Here is a 23,862-nt window from a genome sequence, read left to right on the forward strand (position 1 = left end):
TGTTTATCATTATATATATATATTTTTAAACCTCTATTTATTTAATTTTTGGTCTAGCCTATGCCAGGTTGTGGGATCTTATTTCTCTGACAGGATTGGAACTGGTGCTCCTTGCACTGGGAGACAGAGTCTTAACCACTAGATCGCCAGAAAAGTACCTATGAGAATATTTTTAATATTAATATATTTTTATAAATAGAACAGATATCACTTATATCTGTTTTTCATTTGAAAAGACCCTGATGCTGGGAATGATTGAAGCAGGAGGAGAAGGGGACGACAGAGGATGAGATGGCTGGATGGCCTCACCGACTCAATGGACATGAGTTTGAGTAAACTCGGGGAGTTGGTGATGGACAGGGAGGCCTGGCGGGCTGCAGTCCACGGGGTCGCAAGGAGTCAGACACGGCTGAGCGACTGAACTGAACTGATACCTATGTTTCACTATGTACACACACACACACACACACACACACACACACACTTACTGCAGTTTAATTAGAAGGCGGGAGCCAGCAATTCAGGCAGATGTGGGGATGGGGTGGGAAGGGCCGGACGAACCCAGGTCCCCCGTTTGTCCCGGATCAGGCCCCTCTGCTTACTGGCCCCTCTGCTTACTGTCCCCTCGGCTCTGAGCTCTGGACTCCCTGCAGAGCCTCCTCCGGGTCCTGTGCCGCCGTCGGTGGGGCCGCCGGCCCCTCGCTCCGGCCGGTGGTTGGCGAAGGCGCCCCAGGCTCGCTGGCCGGGGTCACAGCTGCACCCGCGGGGTCAGGGCGCCCGCGGGCCACCGGAGTCGCGGCCCTCCCTCGGGAGGCGGGGGCTCACTAGCCTCAGGCCGGGCTCGGCTTCCCCCCGCGGTACTCACGGCCTCGGGCCCGCCGACGGGCCCTCGCTCGGCCCGGGGCGCCTTTTCCCGCCCGGGAAGCCCGGGGCCCTCCCCCGGCGGCCGGCGGCCCCTCCTCCCGAGCCATGGCGGGCGGCCCCGACGAGCCCGCGGGGGCCGGGCCCGCGGTCGCGGCGCTCGGGAGGCCCGCGCCGGCCACGCCGTCCTCGCCGGGGCCCTGCCCGCGGCCGCCCGCCCCCGGCCCGGCGGTGGGCGGGTCGCCGCTGCGCCGCGCGGGCTGGGCCGGGATGGCGGCCGGCGCGCTGCTGGAGGCCGGCCTGGCCCGGGTGCTCTACTACCCGACGCTGCTGTACACGGTGTTCCGCGGGAAGGTGCCCGGCCGCGCGCACCGCGACTGGTACCACCGCATCGATCCCACCGTGCTGCTGGGCGCGCTGCCGCTGCGGAGCATGACGCGCCGGGTGAGCCGGGCCGGGCCGGGCCGCGGCGGGGCCTCGAGCCGGGCGAGCGCCGCCCGCGCCTCGGCCGCCCGCCCCTCTCTGAGCCCCCTCTTTGCCTCGGCAGCTGGTCCAGGACGAGAACGTGCGCGGGGTGATCACCATGAACGAGGAGTACGAGACGAGGTTCCTGTGCAACTCCTCCAAGGTGAGGCTCCGGGGCCCGGCGCCCCGCCCGCCACCCCATACCACTCCGGGGTCTGGGCGAGCCCGGAGGAGGCTGGGGGGAGGCTGTGCTGTAGGTGACCTTGCCCCAGACACGGGCGTCCCAGGCTTGTTTTTTGTTTTTTTTGCCTCCGAGGAGCTGGTCCTACAGCTGGACGGGGGTAGAAACTAATTTGTGAATTAGAAATTGATGTGACAGGTATTTCACAGTAGAGTGGCCCAGCTTGGATTACTCCTTTCTGCACACGTGTATTCTCGGTTTGGTAACTCAGATCAGTAACCAGAACTTTAAAGGAAACGTTTCTGTTTTGGCTACGCCTCCCAGCCTGTGGGATATTAGTTCCCCAATCAGGGATCAAACCTCCGACCCCTGCAGTTGAAAGGGCAGAGTCCTAACTATTGGACCACGAGGGAAGTCCTGAAAGGCAACTATTCTCTGCCTTGCTTTCATTCATACAACACTTACTTAGCACTAAGTATGGATCAGACACTGTTCGATATTCAAGACGAAGGCCCTATAAACTATAAAAAGGAAAGCTGCCCCCAATCCCTGATATTCATAAAACTCTGCAAAAACTGCATAGAATTCATTTGGCTTTTATTTGAGGGAATTTCATTTATATGTTAGAGATGATAGTGGAACTCCAAAGCATGGTCATAAATGAAGTTCAAGCCTAAAACCTAATTTTCATTAGACGTGAGTGGTTTTTCTGTGGAACTCTTCACGATGGTCATTAAGTGTTGCCCTGTCTTTATAGTATTTGACTTCTATTAGCACTGCACAATTATCTTCCCTGTTTACTGTACTGATAGAGCCTCATGAACATGCAGTTATTTCAAACCATCGATCTTTTTTGAAATCTAAAAAAAATAATTGTGACTCACATTTACAATCTATTGGTCAGTGATGGCATACATTTTTAAAGAATAGATAGCAGTTCCTTGATTTCCCACCGAACTTTGCCACAGAACCTCAGGAGTTATTAGCCAAAATGTGTTATTAGCCTCAGTGTGGTCGGTCCTGTGGAGCAAGCCACAGAAAGTGCTTGGTCTCTGGGTGTGAGGCATCGAGATCTGCTATCTCACCTCACTAGCCTAGAGAAAAGAAATCTCCAAGTCCTGACATTTTATTACGGCCTAGCATTATCTAGCAGTAGTGGTGTTAGTCACCCAGTCATGCATAACTTTTTGCAATCCCGTGGACTACAGCCCACCGGGCTCCTCTGTCCATGGAATTCTCCAGGCAAGAAGACTGGAGTGGTTTGCCGTTCCCTTCTCCAGGGGATTTTCCTGACTGGGGGATTGAACCTGGGTCTCCTGCATTGCCACCTGATGCGAGGAACTGACTCATTGGAAAACACCTGATGCTGGGAAAGATTGAAGGCGGGACGAGAAGGGGACAACAGAGGATGAGATGGTTGGATGGCATCACTGACTCGATGGACATAAGTTTGAGCAAGCTCCGGGAGTTGGTGATGGACAGGGAAGCCTGGCGTGCTGCAGTCCATGGGGTCGCAAAGAGTCGGACACGACTGAGTGACTGAACTGAACTGATTGACTCCTGTATTGCAGCAGATTCATTACCGTCTGAGCCCCAGGGAAGCCCCAGGGAAGCATTATCTGGCTGTCTGTTAAGACAGCACATTCCTAGGTACAACCCCTCAGAGATTCTGACTCAGGAACTTTAAATCAGGGCCCAAGAACATGAATATGTAACAGGCTCCCCAAGTGTTTGATGTAATTGATGTGTAAACACACACTGCCAGATTTTGCTATTTTTGGTTAATTTCATGAGCTGTATAATATATTGACCTTCATTCAGAGTCATGTGTCTGATTTGCTAAAGAGATTAATAACAAGAACTCTATCTGAAGTCTTAAGGCAAAAAAAAGAAAAGTTGCCCAGTTTGCCAGAGGCCTTATTTCTTCTGTTGATTCTTTTCTTCCTTCTAAGCAATCAGTTCAGTTCAGTCGCTCAGTCGTGTCCGACTCTTTGCGACCCCATGAATCACAGCACGCCAGGCCTCCCTGTCCATCACCAACTCCCGGAGTTCACTCAAACTCATGTCCATCAAGTCGGTGATGCCATCCAGCCATCTCACTCTCTGTCGTCCCCGTCTCCTCCCACCTCCAATCCCTCCTAGCATCAGACTCTTTTCCAGTGAGTCAACTCGTTGCATGAGGTGGCCAAAGTATTGGAGTTTCACCTTTAGCATCAGTCCTTCCAATGAACACCCAGGATTGATCTCCTTTAGGATGGACTGGTTGGTTCTCCTTGCAGTCCAAGGGACTCTCAAGAGTCTTCTCCAACACCACAGTTCAAAAGCATCAATTCTTCGGCAATCAGCTTTCTTCACAGTCCAACTCTCACATTCATACATGACCATGGGAAAAACCATAGCTTTGACTAGACGGACCTTTGTTGGCAAAGTAATGGTCTCTGCTTTTTAATATGCTATCTAGGTTGGTCATAACTTTCCTTCCAAGGAGTAAGCGTCTTTTAATTTCCTGGCTGCAGTCAGCATCTGCAGTGATTTTGGAGCCCAAAAAAATAAAGTCTGACACTGTTTCCACTGTTTCCCCATCTATTTCCCATGAAGTGATGGGACCAGATGCCATGATCTTTGTTTTCTGAATGTTGAGCTTCAAGCCAACCTTTTCACTCTCCTCTTTCACTTTCATCAAGAGGCTTTTGAGTTCCTCTTCACTTTCTGCCATAAGGGTGGTGGTATCTGCATATCTGAGGTTACTGATATTTCTCCCAGCAATCTTGATTCCAGCTTGTGCTTCTTCCAGCCCAGCATTCCTCATGATATACTCTGCATATAAATTAAATAAGCAGGGTGACAATATACAACCTTGACGTACTCCTTTTCCTATTTGGAACCAGTCTGTTGTTCCATGGCCAGTTCTAACTGTTGCTTCCTGACCTGCATACAGGTTTCTCAAGAGGCAGGTCAGGTGGTCTGGTATTCCCATCTCTTTCAGAATGTACCACAGTTTATTGTGATCCACACAGTCAAAGGCTTTGGCATAGTCAATGAAGCAGAAATAGATGTTTTTCTGGAACTCTCTTGCTTTCTCCATGATCCAGCGGATGTTGGCAATTTGATCTCTGGTGCCTCTGCCTTTTGTAAAACCTGCTTGAACATCTGGAAGTTCACGGTTCACATACTGCTGAAGCCTTGCTTGGAGAATTTTGAGCATGACTTTACTAGTGTGTGAGATGAGTGCAATTGTGTGGTAGTTTGAGCATTCTTTGGCATTCCCTTTCTTTGGGATTGGAATGAAGACTGACCTTTTCCAGTCCTGTGGCCACTGCTGAGTTTTCCAAATTTGCTGGCATATTGAGTGCAGCACTTTCACAGCATCATCTTTCAGGATATGAAATAGCTCAATTGGAATTCCATCACCTCCACTAGCTTTGTTCGTAGTGATGCTCTATAAGGCCCACTTGACTTCACATTCCAAGATGTCTGGCTCCAGGTGAGTGATCATGCCATCGTGATTATCTTCTAAGCAATAATATTGCACTAACAAAAGTAGGTGCATTATTTTAATTTTAAAGTAACTCTTATTTTCTACCACATACCCCTGTCCAAAAAAGTGGTAAAAAAGAGAAGACTTATGGGCAGAGAAATAGAAGGCCTTGCAAAATGTAGTAGCCGAACCCTGCAGCTGGATCACTGCACAAGCGCCAAGGTCATGCAAAAAAACTGTTACGCAGCTTTCGTAGATGAATTTTATACAGTTTGTATTCTGTCACTAAAGATTCGAATACTAAGAATGCTTTAAATCTTGGACATAATTCTAACTCAGAAGCATTGCTGTTGTTTGATGAAAGACCATGTAAGTCAGTCATTTTAAAGACATTTCTGAGTGAAGTTTTTCAGGCAAACAGTTTACTGCAAATATTACCATACACCATGAACCTTCCTTGTTGCTTTGCTGTCTCGTGGGAGTCCATCTTCCCACCGCTCATATCAGGCTTTTTTCCTTTTCTTTTCCGTGCTGGTGGACCTGGCCCCAGGAGTGGAAGAAAGTAGGAGTGGAGCAGCTGTGGCTAAGCACGGTAGACATGACTGGAGTCCCGACCCTGGCTCACCTCCAGAAAGGAGTGCAGTTTGCTCTCAAGTACCAGTCGCGAGGCCAGTGTGTCTACGTGCACTGCAAGGCTGGGCGCTCCAGGAGTGCCACCATGGTGGCCGCGTATCTGATGCAGGTAGGAAAGGGCTTTCTGGGCTGGTGCCCCCTGCCGTTTCTAAAAGCAATCTGATTTTTATTTTCCTTTATTATTGTTAGATTTTCATCTTTCGGTTGCACTGGGCCCTCGCTGCTGACTGCAGGCCTTCTCTAGTTGCTGTGAGCAGGGGCTACTCTCATTGAGGTGCAAACGTTTCTGTGGTGGCTTCTTTTTTATTGCAGAGTACAGGCGCTGTGCTCTGCACACTGTGTTTGGGTTTCACAGGTGGCGGAGCGGTAAAGAACCCACCTGCCGACGCAGGAGACATTAGGAGACCTGGGTTCGATCCCTGGGTCGGGAAGATCCGGTGGAGAAGGGCATGGCAACTCACTCCGGTATTCTTGCCTGGAGAATCCCATGGTCAGAGGAGCCTGGTGAGCTGTAGTCCATGGGGCTGCACAGAGTCGGACACGACTGAAGCGACTAAGCGCGCATGTACAGCACTAGGGCTCAGGGGCTTGAGTGGCTGCAGGCCCCGGGCTCTAGAGCGCAGGTCGGACACGACTGAGCGACTTAGCGCGCATGTACAGCACTAGGGCTCAGGGGCTTGAGTGGCTGCAGGCCCCGGGCTCTAGAGCGCAGGTCGGACACGACTGAGCGACTTAGCGCGCATGTACAGCACTAGGGCTCAGGGGCTTGAGTGGCTGCAGGCCCCGGGCTCTAGAGCGCAGGTCGGACACGACTGAGCGACTTAGCGCGCATGTACAGCACTAGGGCTCAGGGGCTTGAGTGGCTGCAGGCCCCGGGCTCTAGAGCGCAGGCTCAGTCGCTGTGGCTGTTGGGCATAGTCGCTCTGCATCCTGTGGAATCTTCCCGAACTAGGGATCAAACCCATGTCCCCGGCATTGTCAGGTGGATTCTTAACCACTGTACCACCAAGGAAGTCCCTCTTTATTTTTGTTTTGGCTTTGCTGGGCCCGCACTGTAGTTCGCGAGCTTCTCTGTTGCAGAGTGGGCTTAGTTGCCCTGCAGCATGTGGGATCTTAGTTCCCCAACTGGGAGCGTATCCACATTGCCTTCACTGGAAGGTAGATTCTTTACTACTGGGCCACCAGGGAATGGACTGGTCCCCTGTACAGCAGATCTTCAATCTATTGGCGGACCTTGCTAGAAGGAGCAGTGTTCCCAATTTTAGGCCGTTGGGAGGTGGAAGACACCTGAAATTTGCAGACAGGCTGCAACCTGCCACATGTGTGACCTTAGGCAAAAGTGGGTTACCCTCTCCAATGCTCAATTTCCTCAAACTAAATGTGTTACAAAACTCAAATAAGAACTATGTCAAACGCTGACCTAGAGCAGGCACTCAAACAATGGAATTGCAAAGGATGTTAATACAAGCAAAAGGTTAGAAACATTTGTCATAAACGGCACGCCAGGAAATATAGTGCTGTGGATAACAGCGCTGACCACAGCTCAAGAGGACTCACATTTTGTTAAGTATTTCAGAGTGCAGTCCTGGCTATTAGTTTCTAGAAACAGTGGCTCCAACAGAATTTTCCCTATCAATTTGATGACTGGCAGCGGGAATGCTTTTAAAAACATTTAGAAGCTAGTCCATCATTTCCTGTTACACACCCTCAGCTCATTTTTGTTACCTGAGGCCCCTGAAGAGCACTGACTAAGTAATTTAGATAGTTTAAGGTAAAAGGAAATGTAAAGATAAATGGCCTGGCCTTGTGTTACTGTGGCCTGGTGAATATATGATTTAACAATACTAAAGCTTTGGTCATTAGGAGTCTGTTTTGCTGGAAACTGGGTGTCAGGAGATATTTTGGGCCAAGTGAGAATTAAACCAGCAGACTAAAAATCTACTTTCTTGGTTCCGTTGCGTTCTAAACAAATAAGTATCTTGAGGACACGAAGATCAACCTCATCAAATTTTAAAAGTACTCTTTTCTAGCTGCAGTGACAAGTTAGGACATCAATTGTGTACTCTTTCCAGGCAATTCTTGTAACCAACAGCCTAGCTCAGCGAGGGTATCTAGTAGGTCTTGGCCCGTGTGAATTTAGGACCTCAGCTTCATGTGTTCAACCTATTTTTCCAGGGTTTAGCAGAACAAGAATTACGTAGAAAGACTGACTTGTGTCTCCCTCAACTCACCAGCCTGCTGCACAGAATTGTGGGACTGGCTGACTGAGGGGCTAAAGTGTTCTCCCACCCATAATGTGGGGGTCATTGTTTTTGTTTTTAAAGAAATACTGAGAGCCCTTGAACACCGGTTATCAGGTCAAGGACCCCTTAACACCTGCTCCTTCTTTTCTCTGACTTCCCAACCCTGCACTTCAGGTACACCACTGGACTCCAGAGGAGGCCATAAGAGCCATCACCAAGATCCGGTCCCACATCTACATCAGACCTGGTCAGCTAGAAGTCCTCAAAGAGTTCCACAGGGTGACCACTGCAGGGGCGGCCAAGAACGAGATCCAGCACACACCACTGACATGACACACGTGGATTAGGAAGAACGCAAAACAATGCTGCTTCCTACAGAACGAAAATGTTTAACAGGACCAAAGGGGCTTAAGCCCGACTTGACATAATAGAAATGTGCTAAGTGATGGTTAATTTTGCTCCCTTTGTCTTGTTTCATTTTCCTGAAATAACACTGTTGTGTGGCTAGATTTAGTGTGGCTTCTGTTCATGGGGCATGGGGAAATGGGACCGGGCTGAGGGTTTACAAGATCAAAGAAACCTGTCGTGCACCTGATGTGGTGCCTAATATTTAGCCCTGTAACTCAAACACTAGGAGAAGGGCAGAGAAATATCCAGCCCCGGCTCTCTCCCACTGTCCGAATCCTAGTCCACTGGCCTTACGTGGCTGTCCTCACGTTTGGGGCAGTCATCCTATGTGTAGCAAAGGAAGCATGGGATTCAATCAGTATTGTGACTTAGAAATGTGTGGGTATGTAGTCAGTTCCCCTTGGGAAGTCACCCCTTTAGAATTCAAAACACACACATATCCCTTCAAAAACTTTTATTTGTATGAACAGTTCCTAGCTCTTGATTTATCTTAGAGCTTTTAAAACAGTAGTGACCATATATATTTGAGTTTGAAAAAAGTTTCTGCTATTAACCAGAAATAATCCTTTCTACTTCTTTCTGGCTTACTCCTTGGAATAAGCCAAAAATAAAACCAAAGGGTACATCTTCTGACGGAGAGATGAGAAACAGTAGACGGCACACCCTGAACTCTGGGGTAGACTCTTGCTGGTGAAGGACACCTTCGGTTCAGTCCGTCTTTTCCAAGCAACACCTGAGGGAGAACTCGAACACCTAACTCTTTGTGGGAAAATGACCAACGAGCCACTTTGCAGGCCACAGAGAAAAACGGGGACTGGGCATCTTTCCTTCCGTCCTGGGGTCAGGGGTGCTTCTACTCAACACTGATTATGTAGAGAGGGGAGGCTGTGCCTAGGGGTGGAGAAGAGGCTGGCTCTAAGCGATCTGCAGTGAGCGAGGCTCAAGATTACAAGGGGGTGGCGAACAGGCTGGCCTACTCTCAGTTCTAGGAGCCGCCTGAGCAGCAGCAGTCTAAAAAGCCCCAGCCACAACACTCTTAGGAGTTCAGGTAAGGGCTGAGGCTCTGCCTTTCTAACATGTATCAGAAAGTAACATAATACCCGAGTGGGGGGGCCTGGGGGGACTTTTGAGTTTGGATGGGGAGGTGCTGGAGGGAGGGAGGGCGAACGCCAGCTGCTCCTGCCCTCAACAGCCTTAGGCCAACACAAACTGCAAATTGGTCAGCAGCACCTTAATGCCTCTGGTGACAGTTACAGCTGAAGTGGCAGGGTCAAGCTTGTAGGTGTTGGCATCCCCCTTTTTATACCGGTCCCGGAAAACATAGATGCTCCCGTTACAGCTGGCGATCTTCCAGAGGGATGGGGCAGAGCTCCAGGCCTCGGGAAGGCAGAGCCGGGTGAAGCTGTCTAGCAGGGGGTTGTAGCACACCAGGGAGTCCCCCTCGGCTACGATGAACACCAGATCCTTATGCACAGCCGCGTGCATGCGGCCCGCGAAGGGCAGCACGTAGGGCTTCACGTGGCACTTGTCGGTCTCTGTGTCAAAGCACTGGATGAGTCGGGACGGTTTGGTGAAGAAGTCCAGGTCATTCTCCTCCCCCCCCAGCAAGTAGATGACCCCGTTGAGGTTGGCGCCAGCGGCCCCTGACACAGCCACCTCTAGCTGGGTTGTCTCAGTCCAGACGTTATCACCCACCCGATAGTAGATGACGGCGTTGGAGAGGGTATCCTGCAGTGTCTTGCCACCCAGTGAATATATGGCGTCCTTCCCAGGCACAGACACCAGGGTGTGCTGGAGTCGGTCTCGGGGCAAAGGCGCGCACCACTCCCAGTCCACGGTGGCGTTGTTGCACTTCCACATGCGCCGTGGGATGGACCCTCCCACCACGTACAAGTCGCCGCCATGCTTGCAGGCTGCTGTGATCTGGTGGCACAAGCTGTTTTGTCCACTTACACTGATGGAGTCGTCTTCCGCACAGTGTAAGGACACAGCCAACGAGTGGGTACGAGATGACTCTTTCCCGATCAGGTAAATGTGTACATTCTCCCCAATCTCCTATTGGCAAAATTAAAGTTATAAACGGTGTCTATCAGCTCGAGCCTAAAGGCGCAGCTGAGAGGCAGACCCTTACGGTCCTGGACCACACCCTTGTATCTTGCTCTGACCTACTCCCTTCTAGTTACTGTGTCACCCTGCCTCTCCTCTGATCACTGTCTTTCAGGTACCTTATGTTGGGACAGAAAACCTGTTACACTCATCCTTCCAGCTTTTTTAATCACTATGATGAGTTGGTGCTTTGGTCATTAATGCAATGATGAAAGTAGTTCTCTCAAGGAGCTTTGGAGCCCAGAGGCTGCTGGCTTCTAGGCTCACATACATATCCTCCACCCCAGCTCTTATCAACTCTGAGCCAGAGACTTACTTGCCAACCACCAAAGAGGCCAAGCAGACAGATGGCTGGAATGCATGGATAGTATGGTGTCCCAGCCCTAAAGAAATCTGCCTTACCTTCAAGCTAGTCCTGAGTGACTCTGAAAAAGCCTCTCTTTCTTCTTTATTAAAATTGATCCAGGCTTCTATTGCCTCTGTTGGGTTCTGGGAACATGGAACTCCATCTGCAAGAGTCAGAGGAAAGGTATGGTCAATGGCAGGCTGAGGATCCATAAGGAAAATTTAGAGTCAGTGGCTTTAAAAATGTTAATCTCTTTGTCAGGCTACCACCTGTATAGATATGTATGTGTGTGTATGAGAAATTAACCTAAAATGGCCCTGTTTTTTTCCTTAATCAAAGTGGATGACTTGATATTCTCCTATTTGCCATGGAAGCAATCTACTAGGCTACAAAGCTCACACTTGAAGTACAGTTATACCCCACTTGCAGGGTTAGGATTATTACCTAAAAGTTGGCCAGTCACTTGAGAAGCTTCTTATTTAGGTGTCTGACTCTTTGCAACCCTATGGACTGCAGGAGGGATTTTCCTGCAGGCTCCTCTGTCCATGGGATTTTCCAGGCAAGAATACTGGAGTGGGTTGCCATTTCCTACTCCAGGGGATATTCCCAGCTCAGGGATCAAATCGATGTCTCTTGTGTCTCCTGCATTGGTAGGTGGATTTCTTTTTTTACCACTGTGCCACCTGGGAAGCCCCCAACTATCTTGACTCACTGTCAATTTACTCAGGTAACCAGTCCCACAAATACATGCAAAGTACAGAAGGGATGAGAACACTTATGCACAAGAGAGGAAGGAGCTCCTCACTACCTTTTGTGGCTTAATTAAGATATTTGCATATAATGTGAAAAGCTGCTTTAGTTTCCTAATCTCTTCCTCTGGAAGGGCCTCTGTCTCTGACATTAACTACTAAACGTCAACTCAGTCTCTCTCTCAGAAGGTATCTAAGGAAATTCTTATCAAGAATAATAATGTGGGACTTCCCGTACAGCCCAGTGGTTAAGCCTCTATGTTTCCACTGCAGAGGGCCCAGGTTCAATCCCTGGCCAGGCAACCAAGGTCCCACATACTGCTGGATGCAGCCAAAAAGAAAAAAAAGAATAATAATGTAAACGAACACCAGGTGCCTGAGGGTACCCTTGTCCTAAAGGAGAATGTTCACCGAACATCACACACCAGTGCAGCTGGGTAAGACGTTCCCCCTCCCTCTGCTTACCCGAGATAATATCAGTGAGCAGATGGTGGGGCAAGTGAAGAAATTCCTCTGTGCTCTGCAGCTGGGCCAGGTGGGCCTTGGCACAGTGCTTGGCAGCGGTGTAGAGCTCAGGATCACTGTGTCGATCTGCCAGCCACATCACCTGAAGGCAGTTGCCCACCTGCACTGTGCGGGCCAGAAACCGAGAACATTCCTCAAAGAGAGATGTCAGCTGATACATGTCTGACACCTCATAAATCTCCTGCAGCTCCTCAGCTCGGAGTTTCACTGTCCCGTGATAGATATAATCAACCAGGAGCTGGAAGACAGACTCGCTGACATCCTGCAGCACAATCACCCGGTTGTGGGCCTCCTTCAGGTTGGAAGTGAACATGGACCGGAAGAAGCAGCTCTGAGCCGAGAGGACCAATCGGTGGAGCTGAAACTCCCGGCCTTCCACGGAGATGGTGACATCAGCAAAGAGCTCTTCCTCCAAACACAGTTTCATGATGCCCTGAGCCACACGGCCTGAGTGTGACCTATCTTTGAAAGTGTAGTTCACAAAGTAGTTCTCATCCATGGATGCTCCAGGTTCCTCTGGCGATTCCATGGTGTTAGCCAACTTCTCTCTCTGCCAGCTGTCTGTAAAACAACACCACCTTAAGTAACTTAAGGAAGCCACAGTCTATGACTCTAACTGCCCAACTCAGGGAGAGAGAAGGGAAAAGGGAGGAGGGCACGGTCGGCCCAGGTTAGCCTTAGTCCTGGCCCTGCTAATGACAACTCTGATGATCTCTCGGAACCAAAGAGAGATCATCAAAGGGCTCATTCTCTCACAGTGACATCACATACCAAATGAAATCAAGATTTCCTCCGCGAGGTATTTCCCTGAGAAAACACGGAAAACTCCTTTTTCATGATGTAACAAATGGCTTGGTATTTAGGTCAACATATGAGAGCAAGGGACTGGAAGAAGCCTGTGATTTTAAAAAGCCCAACCAAATAACCCCTGGACTTGTGGAGGATCCGGGCAGCAGAACCCGACAAGACCCCTACGTCCTTGCAGCCAGGCTCCTCTTCCCTGGCGCAGGGAATCCAGACCTTACAATATGAGATTCAGCCTGGGACATCTCTCAACTCCCCATCTGCTCTTTTCTGAGCCTCACCCTGGCACTTCCCTGCTCGCTCTAAAGACTCCCCAAGGCTTCGTCCCAGAACGCGAGACGAATCACGATCGGTCTCCGGCAAGGGGGCCAGAGGCGGCCCATCGCCACGTGAAGTGTCCCCGCTCCACCTGGAGTCGCCCGGGAAACGGTCGCCAGGGAAACCGTTCTTCTCTTCCCCTCCCCCTAGCCTGGCCCGCCGGCCCTCGGCAAAAGCTTAGCTCAGGGAGCGGGGGAGGGGTGTGGAATGTGGAACCCAGAGCTCTCGTCCCTTCTTCTCCTCTCATCCAACTGGTTCTTTAGGATCCTTGCCTTTTCTCCAGCCTCTGTCACACCAAACTAGGGCCACATTCGCCTCACGGTCTCCCCACCTGCGGGCTTCGCTTTCTCACCTGCCTTCCCTCCTTTCATTCCGAAGCCCGGAACCCGGAACCTCTGCTTCTGGCCCCGCGTCCGCCCGGAAGAAGGTCTGATGCACACTTCCGCTTCCGGTCCGTGCCCTTGGGGGCTCCGTGTCCTACGGGCTTGGCCTCGGCTGCCTGGTGTACATCCGGGAAACATGGCGGCGGCGGCGGCGGCGGCTCGGGGTTGTTGGCAGAGGCTCGTGGGGTCCGCGGCGCTGGCCAGAGGTGACCAGTGGGCAGCCGGCTGAGGCCCGGGGCGGGAGCAGCGACGCGCCCAGCGGAGGGAGCCCCTCAGGCCTCATCCTGCGCCTCAGTGTCTCTGTCTTCCCACGCAGTGGCCGGGAGACCCTGGGTGCCGTCGCCGGTGAGGCGGGAAAGCGCTGCGGCCGACACGCGCCGTGAGTATGTGCGAGTCCGGTCCTTCTCGGGACTGCAGGCGGGGCCGCGTTCATTCCCTTTGTCAGATGTTTGCCCTTGTCCTGGCCTGTCCTTCTCTGCGTCCTCCCGGCAAGCCTCTGCTTGTCCTTGGAGAGCTGACTGCAAGGGCCCTCCTTGTGTCCTTGGGCAACTGTTACGGCCCTGTTGCCGCTTGTCCGTTTCAGCCTCCCTTTGTCCCTGATTAAACTGTAAGCTTTTTAAAATGAGAAGCATAAACTCTGGTTCTGAGCCCTATTATAATAGTAGCTCACGTTAATTGAGTGTTTATTGTATGCCAGGCACCTTGCTAAGCGATTAATGATCATAGTTCCCACAACAATCTTACGAGGTAGATAGTATTATACTCTTCTACAGTAGAGTAGGAAACAGTTCAGAGAGGTTGCCCAGGATCACAGCACTAGTAAGTGACAAAATAGGCCTGCCTCCTGCCAAAGGCGGAGAAAACAATCCCTCTGCAGTGATTTAGTGTTGCCCGAATGAGTGTATGGAGATAAGTTCCAGTCAACATAAGCCACCGGGGAATCAGGAGACCTGATATTTCCCTCTTTCTGGGCCTCAGTTTCCTGGTCTGTGCCCCACACCCCCAAAAAAAGGTTTCAACTACATAATCTGTGAGGGCTTTTCAGCCCTGAAGTTCTTAGTTTGAGAACGTACTATGAGCCAGATGTTACGGAGACACAGAGAATCATAAAAGTTATAGTTCTCACACTTAAAGAGTTCCTGGTGTGGTGAGAGAACTGAGACCCGTGCTGCTTTAGCAGGATTGCAGGCATTGAAAAGGAAGAACCATGGAGTATTTTTGAGAAGAAGCAAACACCCCAGCTGTAATCCAGTCTTTGTGGATCGTGTAGGTAGCATTTCCCCAACGTTTTCATCACTTCCTGTTCCGTGGAAGAGGAACTTTCTGTCTTCACCTTTCTCAGGGTTCTGCAGGGAGTCCTGACTGGGGAACAGAATGCCTCACAAGCTCAAGAGACTAAGCAGGGCTCAGTCTGCCAGGCTGACTGCTGCCTTCTACTTTCCTTTTCAAAATATGCCTTCTCCTTCCAGCCACTGTCAGACCACGGAATGATGTGGCCCACAAGCAGCTCTCAGCTTTTGGAGAGTATGTGGCTGAAATCCTGCCCAAGTATGTCCAGCAAGTTCAGGTAATATTCACTACTGATGTTTGGATTTGGATCAAGAAAGAACCATGTTCTCAGGGCATGTGGGAGTAGGAAGCCTGGAAGCAAAGCGCAGACTCCTCCATCCCAACTTGCTCTTCTCTGCCTTAAACCAGGAGATTCCAGCTGAAGTTCTCTGCTCCGTCTGTAGCTTTGTTCCCTCTCCTCTCCTGTTCTGTACCGCCAGGTGTCCTGCTTCAATGAGTTAGAGATCTGTATCCATCCTGATGGGGTCATCCCAGTGCTGACTTTCCTCAGGGATCACAGCAACGCACAATTCAAATCCTTGGCTGACTTGACAGCGGTGGACATCCCCACCCGGCAGAACCGTTTTGAGGTCAGTCAGAAGATTTGAGGTTTGGAGTGTGAAGGAGGGAAAGGGGACAGCGGACAGCACAGTTTCAGGGTGACAGCTGCCTGTGGGAACCGTAGCCGCCTTAGTTTCTGTTCAGGTCAAACAAATGCAACACAGCAGTTAACGCGGGGTCTCTGAATCAGGCTGACCTTGAGTTTCAGTTGTAGCTTTGCCATTAATAAGCTGTGTGACTTCAAACATTTTGTTTGGTCTTTCTGAGCTTTAGTTTTTCTTATGTGTGAAATAAGTATTTTAAAAAACTGTGAACCCACCCCACCTCACAGGGTGGTTGTGAGTATTCATTGAGATAGCTCAGGGAGATTGCTAGCACACAGTAAGTTCTCGGTACATTTAGCTGTTGTTATTTACTCGTCACCTACTCTTTTTGCCAGATCCTGGGATCGAGAGAGAAGTAACACCCAATACCTGCTTTCCAGAAGCCCCCCACACTCTAGTGAGGCAGAAGGACACCTAGAATAGTTTACTGCTGGAGGAGGAAATGGCAGCCCACCCCAGTATTCTTGCCTGGGAAATCCCATGGACAGAGGAGCCTGGGGAGCTGCAGTACATGGGGTTGCAAGAGTCAGACACGACTTAGCGACTGAACCACCACCACAAAGTAGATTCAGTGACTGTTAATTACACTCCCGAAAAGCCTATGAAAACAAAGTAGATTCAACATTGATATACTTTTTTAAAAGTTTACTGTAATCACATAATTCATGGGATCTTGTAAGAACACAGCGGGGCACTTAGCCCAGTCTAGAAGGCTTTTATGAAGGGAGAGAGAAAGTTTGTGCTGACTCTGGATGGATAATTAGGAGACCAGGTATTAGTCCCATGGGGGGTGGGTGGCGGGGAGGAGGAGTTGGGAGACATCCAGTAATGTGAGCAAAGACAAGCATGCTGGAAGGCTGAGCTGCAGTGTGGCTTAGGCACTTGCAAGTAGTTGTGAGTATTGGAGCGTCTTGGGGTTTTGAGCTTCAGAACAGAAGGCAGGTTCACAGGGTGGACCTTTATCCCCTCATTCTGGTCCCACACGGACTCCGTCCCAGACCCCTCAGCCTTTGGCCATCTCGGTCATCCGGCTCCCTCCACCCTCCCTAGATTGTTTACAACCTGCTCTCTCTGCGCTTCAACTCGCGGATCCGTGTGAAGACCTATACGGATGAGCTAACGCCCATTGAGTCTTCTGTGTCTGTGTACAAGGCAGCCAACTGGTATGAGAGGGAGGTGAGTTACTGCACATGGTGGGCCCTGCACCTGGGCCAGAGTTGCAGAACCGACTGGATTCAGTGGATGCAGTGCAGCCCCTCACCCCTGTGATGGCCAGTTGCCTCTTTTTTCTAGATCTGGGACATGTTTGGAGTCTTCTTTGCTAACCACCCTGATCTAAGAAGAATCCTAACAGACTATGGCTTTGAGGGACATCCTTTCCGGAAAGACTTCCCCCTGTCTGGCTATGTTGAGGTAGGAGCCTTGGAAATAGGCAGCGGGCTTGAGAGGGAGGGACTGGTAGGGATGCTGGGCAGGAATTATGGCCAGTGGATTGTGGTGGGTTAAGAGCATCAGTTGGAAGGATTGACGCTAAAGCTGAAACTCCAATACTTTGGACACCTCATGCGACGAGTTGACTCACTGGAAAAGACTCTGATGCTGGGAGGGATTGGGGGTGGGAGGAGAAGGGGACGACAGAGAATGAGATGGCTGAATGGCATCACCGACTCGATGGACATGAGTTTGAGTGAACTCCGGGAGTTGGTGATCGACAGGGAGGCCTGGCGTGCTGTGATTCATGGGGTCTCAAAGAGTCGGACACGACTGAGCGACTGAACTGAACTGAACTGAAGAGCATCAATATTGCATTCTACTTGAGCTCCACTCTGACACAGTTTTCTTATCTGCAAAATGGGAACAAGAGTAGTACTTAACAATAGTAGATTTGTAGTAAACTAATTGGTGTATGTTTAAAACTGGTATATTGTAAATGCTCACCTGTTGTCACCCATTATTTTAATGGTCATTTTAATGACCGAAGCAGATTTGAGAACACAGTTTGTCACCAAGATCTGAAAGTGGAGTGTCTTTTTACCCTGCCCTGGATCTCTTGAGAAGGCAAGACACTACATGTTCAGGCCTTGAATTTCAGTGCTTTACTCAGCTCTGGAGAAGGAAACGGTAACCCACTCCAGTATTCTTGCCTGGAGAATCCCATGGACAGAGAAGCCTGGTAGGCTGCAGTCCACGGGGTCGCAAAGAGTCGGACACGACTGAGCGACGGAACGGAACGGAATGGAACGGACTCAGTGCTGCAGTGTGCTGCAGGTTACTAGCAGGAAGGCGGTTTATTGTATTTGTAGCAAATAACTTTTTAGAAATGTTGAGATAGTGGCAGTCAAGCCCCTTCTCTTCAGTATGCAGATGCTTCTGTTTTCTTAATATTCAGCATGGTCCCATTTGTAGCAGCTGATTGTCCTCACCTTATCCAACTACTGATTTTCCAGTAACAAGAAAAGTGGTTCCAAGTTTACTACCTTGCATCTTGGCAGTGATAGTGCCAAGGCCACAGGGCCTGAACTTGAGTGCTTGTCAGCTTAGATTTATTCTTTTTTTTTTTTTTTAGATTTATTCTTTTCAGCCACTGACTTGCTCCCTCATCCTGGGCAAATGCTTACCATCAACTTACAGGACGTGAGAGGGAACTCCCTGGCAGTCCAGTGGTTAGGGTTCCATGCTATCACTGCCATGGGCCCAGGTTCGATCCCTGGTTGGAGGACGAAGGTCCCACCAAAAGGAGTATGTGGATAGGTGGGCAAGGTCAGCTCTGGTGGAAGAGGAGCTCAGAGCGCAGGACGTGGACGTAATGGACTGGAAAGCCTGCCTGGGTGATGGCAGAGCTTGAGGTAGAGGCCGTTTTAGACGGTGGTTGGGTTGTGACCTAATGGGTAACATAGATGACGATGGAGACTTAAAAGAGGCTGGGACAGGAGTCAGGGACAGAGGCGTAAAGGGGCTGAGGAAAGCTTTGGAAAGTGGGCCTTTAGTGGCTGCAACAGGCTTTCCTCAATGCTCAGACCTGCCTTTTTCTTCTCCAGTTACGCTATGACGATGAGGTGAAGCGGGTGGTGGCCGAGCCGGTGGAGTTGGCTCAAGAGTTCCGCAAGTTCGATCTGAACAGCCCATGGGAGACTTTCCCTGCCTATCGCCAGCCCCCTGAGAGTCTCAAGCTTGAAGCCGGAGACAAGAAACCTGAAATCAAGTAGTTTCAGGGAAGGCATGTGTATCCGAGAAAGCGCCTTACCTATAATTGAGTATCCTTGTAAATAAAATCCTACTAGGCTCACCGCTTTCTGTGTGCTTACCATGAGTAGATGTGAAGCTTGAACTCAGGAGAGGAGGGAGGTGCAGGCAGGGGTTTTGCTGACTCCCTTAGAGAGACTTTCAAACTGGGAATCCATTTCGATGTGGCTAAATACTGCAGTTTCAGACAGGGTAACCTGTCTAGATATACTTCTAGATATACTTCTGAGAGATCCTGGAACTGAAATGGAAAGTTCTCACAGTTCACAAGGCTTAGGACAGGTGTGGCGTGCCTCTCCTGAGAATTGGAGAAGTCTCAGCCACTGCTGGTGAAAGCCCCTTGTCATAGCAGACTGTCTCGTGGCAGCTGATGGGTCCAGGGGCCTGTGAAAATAGGGCAACCCCCACCCACCCTCATCCTGTTCAAACCACAAGGTTCCAAGAGCAAACAGCCAGAACTGGGACGAGCTGCAGCCCATCTTGAACCTTGTGTCCTGCAACATGACAGCGCATCGGGCCTGGGCTAAGGGAATCTTCCTGTACTCTGGTCTGAGCTGAGAATGTTGTAAACAAGCAAAGGAGGGTCCCAGTCTGGGGCCAAAGGGAATCAGGAGCTGCCAATCTGTGCCAGGAAACTACTCCCCATTCCAGCCAGTCTGGGGTCTGTTCCACCGGTGGCTGAGTGCCTGAGGGGGAAGAGTTCTCTGCCTGTCCAGGGGCCACTCAGCCAGCCCTCCAGGCAGTTGGAAGATGAGGCTTTGCGGCTGTTGTTCTTGGCTACTGAGGGGCTTCCTGGAGGCTGGGCCAGGCTGGACTGGGCTGGACTGAGTGTCAGAGGCTAGAGTCAGTTTCAGAGTGTTTTGGGGGTGAGGACAGATAGTAAGGCAGTCTTACTGCCTGGGATCTCGCCTACCTCTTTGGGAGGGCCAAGCCTGAGCTGTTTGCTACCAAATGCCTTTTTCCTATTAACTAAGCATCCCGCCCATCTGGGCAGGAATAGGCTTAGGGCCTGACAAGCTGGGAGCCAGGCTCCTACTGCCAACAACCAGATTCCACATTTCTCTGGGATGGAAAGAGCCCCTAGGAAGCCAGAGCCAGCCCCTCCCTGTTGAGCTCTGAAGACTGACACGCAACGCAGGGAGCAGCTGGAACAGCCTGCAGTGGAAAGTTGGAGCCCCAGTGTGTGCCAGGCGGATGGAGGTGCAGGGAGACACCAGGAAGGATAAGACTCAGAGGACCTGGTCGGGCATGGCCGGGACGATGAAGTTCCTGGCTTGGCTGACGGTAGCCATTTGCCTCCTCCCTGGGGTTACCACAACCTACCACCGTGCAGGTACACGGGCCTTGGGGTGGGGTGGATGGGAACTAAGGAAGGCTGCTGGCTGACAGCAGTCACACTTGGTCTTATCTGAGCCCAGTAGGGCTTAGGAACTGTGGGTGTGACAGCTGCCAGGCTGCCCTGTGCTGTGGAGTGGGGGATGGAATGATGTGGGCCTCACTCAGAACCAGAAAGATCCAGGTGAAGTGAGGCCGGTTCGCCCTAGGCGCTCTCTACGGGTCTTGGGCTTCTTCCGGCTGATGTGCAAAGCACGACCTCCTGACCTGCCCTGGGCTTAGGACAGGCATTCCAAGGGTTAGGCAGCACCCCAGAGAGATGAGGGAGCCGCAGCAGACATCCTGCACTGCCTGGCCTCCTGTCTTGCACACAGTCACTTACTGAGGAGTGGGAAAGGACCAGGTCCTTCTCAAAGGGGTCTTCACCTTTGGGGAGGGTCACTGGCACTGTTTCAGGTCACGCTGTCCCCAAACAATGATAGGGAGGGGTAATGGGAATGGGAAGTGAAGTGTCTTGTGACTCGTTGGCCTGGAGCTCTTGGCCAGGGGAACTGTAGAAGTTCAAGGAGGAGTCCTGGACATTTGCCGAGATGGTATCTGGATTTGGGATGATGCCTGGGAGAGTGAATGTCACTGTGCGTGTGTGTAGGGGGAGGTGGACATGGGGTGGCATTCCTGTTCTTTTGTAGACAGAAGAAATTCTGGGCACCCCTACCAGGCAGCTCAGGGGCACTCTGGGGATGCTGGGGTGTTCAGGGTGGAGCTTGGCAGGGCCCTGACTCCTCTCTGCTGCCCCAGGGCAGCCTATGGACAGCACCAGCGTGGGAGGTGGCCCGAAGGAGCCAGAGGCCCCGGAAGTGATGTTCGAGGTCTTTCCTCCAGCCTGGGATGTGGGGGTGGGAGTATCCAGAGGTCCCTGAGCTCAGGGTTGGGAAGGGGGATGCCTCAAGCTGGGGCTGCTGGGGGAGGGGGTAACCCAGCTTGGGTCCTACTGCCTGCTTGTGGCCCCCGGCACTCTACTGCTCGCTGACCTGCTCCCTAGGCCGCAGCCCGCCCCTTACGTGGCTCCCTTTGCAGCTGCTCTGGGCAGGCCTGGAGCTGGATATCGTGGGGCAGCTGCACCTCCAGGATGAGGAACTGGCATCCACACGTCCAGGTCGCCGGCTCAGCCTCCTCCTGCAGCACCAGGTGCCCAGGGACGTGGAGGGCGCTGAGCAGCGGCTGCAGCAGCTCCAGAACCTGCGGAAGGGACCTCCTCTGAGCCCTTGGGACTTTGAACATCTGCTCCTCACAGGCGTGTCCTGTGTCTACCGGCTCCATGTGGCTAGCGAGGCCGAGGAGAGAGGCCGCTGGGCCGAGGTCTTCACCCTCCTGGCACAGGAAACACTCTGGGACCTGTGCAAGGACTTCTGCCCCCAGGGCCAGCCCCCTTCTCTGGGGCCCTGGGCCTCCATCGCTGACTCCTTCCCCTAACCCTCCCCTTTTGCTTGCCATCCCTCCTTCCCCCTCTCCCCCCACCCCCACCTGAGCCAGACCCACTGTTGGCAGGGGCTTCCCTCTGGCACCCGGTTCTTCCCACCGTGTTCGGGTCTCTGGGCTTGGCTTGTTTAACTGGACCCCAGTCTACCCCTCCCCCATCTTCCTTGGGCCCAGGTTCTGGGTCCCAGACCGGTAGGCATAGACCTAAAGGCAGGACTTAGAGGCAGTGTGTGTGTGTGCACGCATGCTGGGGTCAGGGTTGAGAAGTGTGTTTAAGAGATGCTGAAAGGGAAGCTCCCAAGTAAGGCCAGGTCAGGCCCTCCAACTCCTACCCCGGCAGCCCAGGTAACTTCTAACTGCCCAGTGCCCAGTCTTATGTAGATAGCTCTTTTAAACCCAACTGAGGCTCTGGGACAGGAAACACTCTGGTCCCTAAGTTGCCCGAGTATCCCATCTGGGCTAGGAGAATAGACTGGACATTTTTAGTTAGAAGAATGAGTGGAAGCAGGTAGTGGAACACTATCTTTTGGGGGGCAGGGAAGTGAGAAATGTTTTTTTGGTCCATCTCAATAAGGTTCAGAGAAGGGGGTGAGGTTGGGAGAAGATTGAGACTGGCTGGAGCAGTCCTGATCCTATACAGCTCATCCCATAAAATGTTTTGTTTCGGCCTCCTGGAGCCCTGTGTCGTTCTGTGTCAGCTCTAAGTTTGTTAACCGCGACTCCTCATCCTGGGAAGGCAGGAATCAGGGCAACCAGATAACAGCTGCCTTTCCCATTCACCATGCCCGCCCGTACCGGGAGCCAGAATGTACACCGTTTCCTTGAATCCCGTACCCCCAGTGAGGCCACGGGGTGTTGTCCCTTGTCACAAAAAAGGAACCAGATGGCCCTAAAAATAACATCGGAGTTCAGCGGGGAAGAACTACAGGGCCCTGCTGGACACGGACCTGAAGAGGAGACCCATGCGTAGTTAGACAAGGAGGGCCCAGTCAAATTCTCAGCTCCTCGCTCGCCCTGGGAGCATCCTGCCCTCGGCCTGCCGCCCCCCGCCCCGGGCGGTCCCTCTTTTCCCGCCCCACCCCTAGACACCAGCGTGGCAGTGAGGACGGCGCGCAGGACTCTGCAGACAGGCGCCGGGCAGGCCCACTTTATTGGCAGAGCCCGCGGCGGGCCGTCGTGCTCGCGCCGGCGGGGCGTTCGGGCCGCGGGTCCGGGCTCGACATGCACGCCCCCCGCCCCGAGCGGCCCTCCGGTCGGCTTCACAGCTCAGGCGGCCCGAGGCCCGGCGGGCCGGCGGGCGGGAGGTCGGGGTACACCAGGAAGCCGGAGAAGGTGATGTACTTGCCGTGGTTGCTGTAGGCGCCGTAGCCGTCGCGGTCGTGGCTGAGCAGCCAGACGGCGTCGCCGCGCCGCAGCGCCAGCATCACGCTCTGGCTCTGCATTTCGCGGCGCCGCGACGCGCCATCGTCGTAGATCATGGCCTGCACCTCGTCGCGGTTCTTCATCAGCTTCACCGACAGCGTCTTGCGCGGCAGCTTGCCCAGCGTGAAGGAGAAGAAGTAGGCGCCAGGCAGGCGGCAGCGGAACACGCCGGCCGCCGCGTCGAAGTCGCCGCCGATGTTGACCAGCTCGGTGTCGAAGGCCAGCGGCCGGTGGCGCGGCCCGGGGCCCGCGTCCGAGCCCAGCAGGCTGCGCGTGCGCGCCGCCGAGAAGGCCGAGCGCGGCTCGGCGGGCGCGGCGGCCGCGGCGCTCACCAGGTGGCCGCTGAAGGTGGCGCCCGGCGCGCCCAGCGCGTACCGCGGGGCGCCGTGCAGCCGCAGCCACACCGCGTCGCCGTAGTCGAGCTGCAGCATGGCGCTCTGGCTGGCGGCGCGCCGCGCGCCCGGCCGCCGCTGCTCGTCGAAGGCCAGCGCCTGCACCTCGTCGCGGTTGCGCACCAGCATCACGGACAGGCTCTTGTGCGGCGCCTTGCCCGCCGTGAAGGAGAAGAAGTAGGCGCCGGGCACGCGGCAGCGGAACTGGCCGGTGGCCGGGTCGAAGTCGCCCCCGACGTTCACGTACACCTTGTCGAAGGTCACCGCCATCTCCGACGTGCCCTCCAGCGGGGTGGTGCGCGCCGCCGAGAAGGCCGAGCGCAGCTCCGCGGACCCCGGGGCCCCGCAGGCAGCCGGGCTCAGCAGGCCCAGCAGCAGCAGCAGCAGCAGCATGGCGCCTGGGACGGAGGCACGATGGGGAGGGAGACGCGGGCTGTGGGGGCGGCCGGGGGCCGGGTCCCCTGCACAGCCCGCCTTGACCCACGAGTCGGACTCCT

At 52.8% G+C, this 23,862-nt stretch overlaps 5 protein-coding genes across 8 annotated transcripts; 3 read left to right on the plus strand and 2 right to left on the minus strand.

Annotated features, from left to right (window-relative positions):
• Positions 1-882: 882 nt before the first annotated feature.
• Positions 883-8,368, plus strand: PTPMT1 (protein tyrosine phosphatase mitochondrial 1). 2 transcript variants are annotated; one of them, XM_055424108.2, is made up of 4 exons: positions 963-1,305; positions 1,409-1,489; positions 5,536-5,727; positions 8,036-8,368. In XM_055424108.2, exons 1-4 carry the CDS (start codon positions 970-972, stop codon positions 8,192-8,194), a joined length of 768 nt encoding a protein of 255 aa, XP_055280083.2. In that variant the 5' UTR covers positions 963-969; the 3' UTR covers positions 8,195-8,368. The 2 variants fall into 2 exon arrangements, with proteins under 2 accessions (XP_055280085.2, XP_055280083.2); XM_055424110.2 differs by lacking the exon at positions 5,536-5,727 and having other exon boundaries at positions 883-1,489.
• Positions 8,369-8,688: 320 nt separating this feature from the next.
• Positions 8,689-13,638, minus strand: KBTBD4 (kelch repeat and BTB domain containing 4). 2 transcript variants are annotated; one of them, XM_055424105.2, is made up of 4 exons: positions 13,470-13,638; positions 11,936-12,556; positions 10,778-10,884; positions 8,689-10,324 (listed from the first exon to the last, which is right to left on the minus strand). In XM_055424105.2, exons 1-4 carry the CDS (start codon positions 13,636-13,638, stop codon positions 9,464-9,466), a joined length of 1,758 nt encoding a protein of 585 aa, XP_055280080.1. In that variant the 3' UTR covers positions 8,689-9,463. The 2 variants fall into 2 exon arrangements, with proteins under 2 accessions (XP_055280080.1, XP_055280081.1); XM_055424106.2 differs by having other exon boundaries at positions 13,390-13,504.
• Positions 13,574-18,780, plus strand: NDUFS3 (NADH:ubiquinone oxidoreductase core subunit S3). The gene is made up of 7 exons (XM_055424107.2): positions 13,574-13,706; positions 13,817-13,879; positions 14,970-15,067; positions 15,270-15,419; positions 16,545-16,670; positions 16,788-16,907; positions 18,533-18,780. The coding sequence occupies exons 1-7, from the start codon at positions 13,637-13,639 to the stop codon at positions 18,698-18,700; spliced, it is 795 nt and encodes a 264-aa protein (XP_055280082.1). The 5' UTR covers positions 13,574-13,636; the 3' UTR covers positions 18,701-18,780.
• A 123-nt stretch (positions 18,781-18,903) lies between these two features.
• On the plus strand, positions 18,904-22,392 carry FAM180B (family with sequence similarity 180 member B). 2 transcript variants are annotated; one of them, XM_055424111.2, is made up of 3 exons: positions 18,904-20,070; positions 20,871-20,941; positions 21,150-22,392. In XM_055424111.2, exons 1-3 carry the CDS (start codon positions 19,932-19,934, stop codon positions 21,543-21,545), a joined length of 606 nt encoding a protein of 201 aa, XP_055280086.1. In that variant the 5' UTR covers positions 18,904-19,931; the 3' UTR covers positions 21,546-22,392. The 2 variants fall into 2 exon arrangements, with proteins under 2 accessions (XP_055280086.1, XP_088699459.1); XM_088843333.1 differs by lacking the exon at positions 20,871-20,941 and having other exon boundaries at positions 21,115-22,392.
• Positions 22,393-22,711: 319 nt separating this feature from the next.
• On the minus strand, positions 22,712-23,862 carry C1QTNF4 (C1q and TNF related 4). Its single transcript, XM_055422714.2, has one exon. The coding sequence runs from the start codon at positions 23,756-23,758 to the stop codon at positions 22,811-22,813; it is 948 nt and encodes a 315-aa protein (XP_055278689.1). The 5' UTR covers positions 23,759-23,862; the 3' UTR covers positions 22,712-22,810.

Source organism: Moschus berezovskii, chromosome 14, assembly GCF_049115385.1.
Source record: "Moschus berezovskii isolate FMDL1 chromosome 14, NW_MosBer_1.0, whole genome shotgun sequence".
Classification (NCBI taxonomy): Eukaryota; Metazoa; Chordata; class Mammalia; order Artiodactyla; family Moschidae; genus Moschus; species Moschus berezovskii.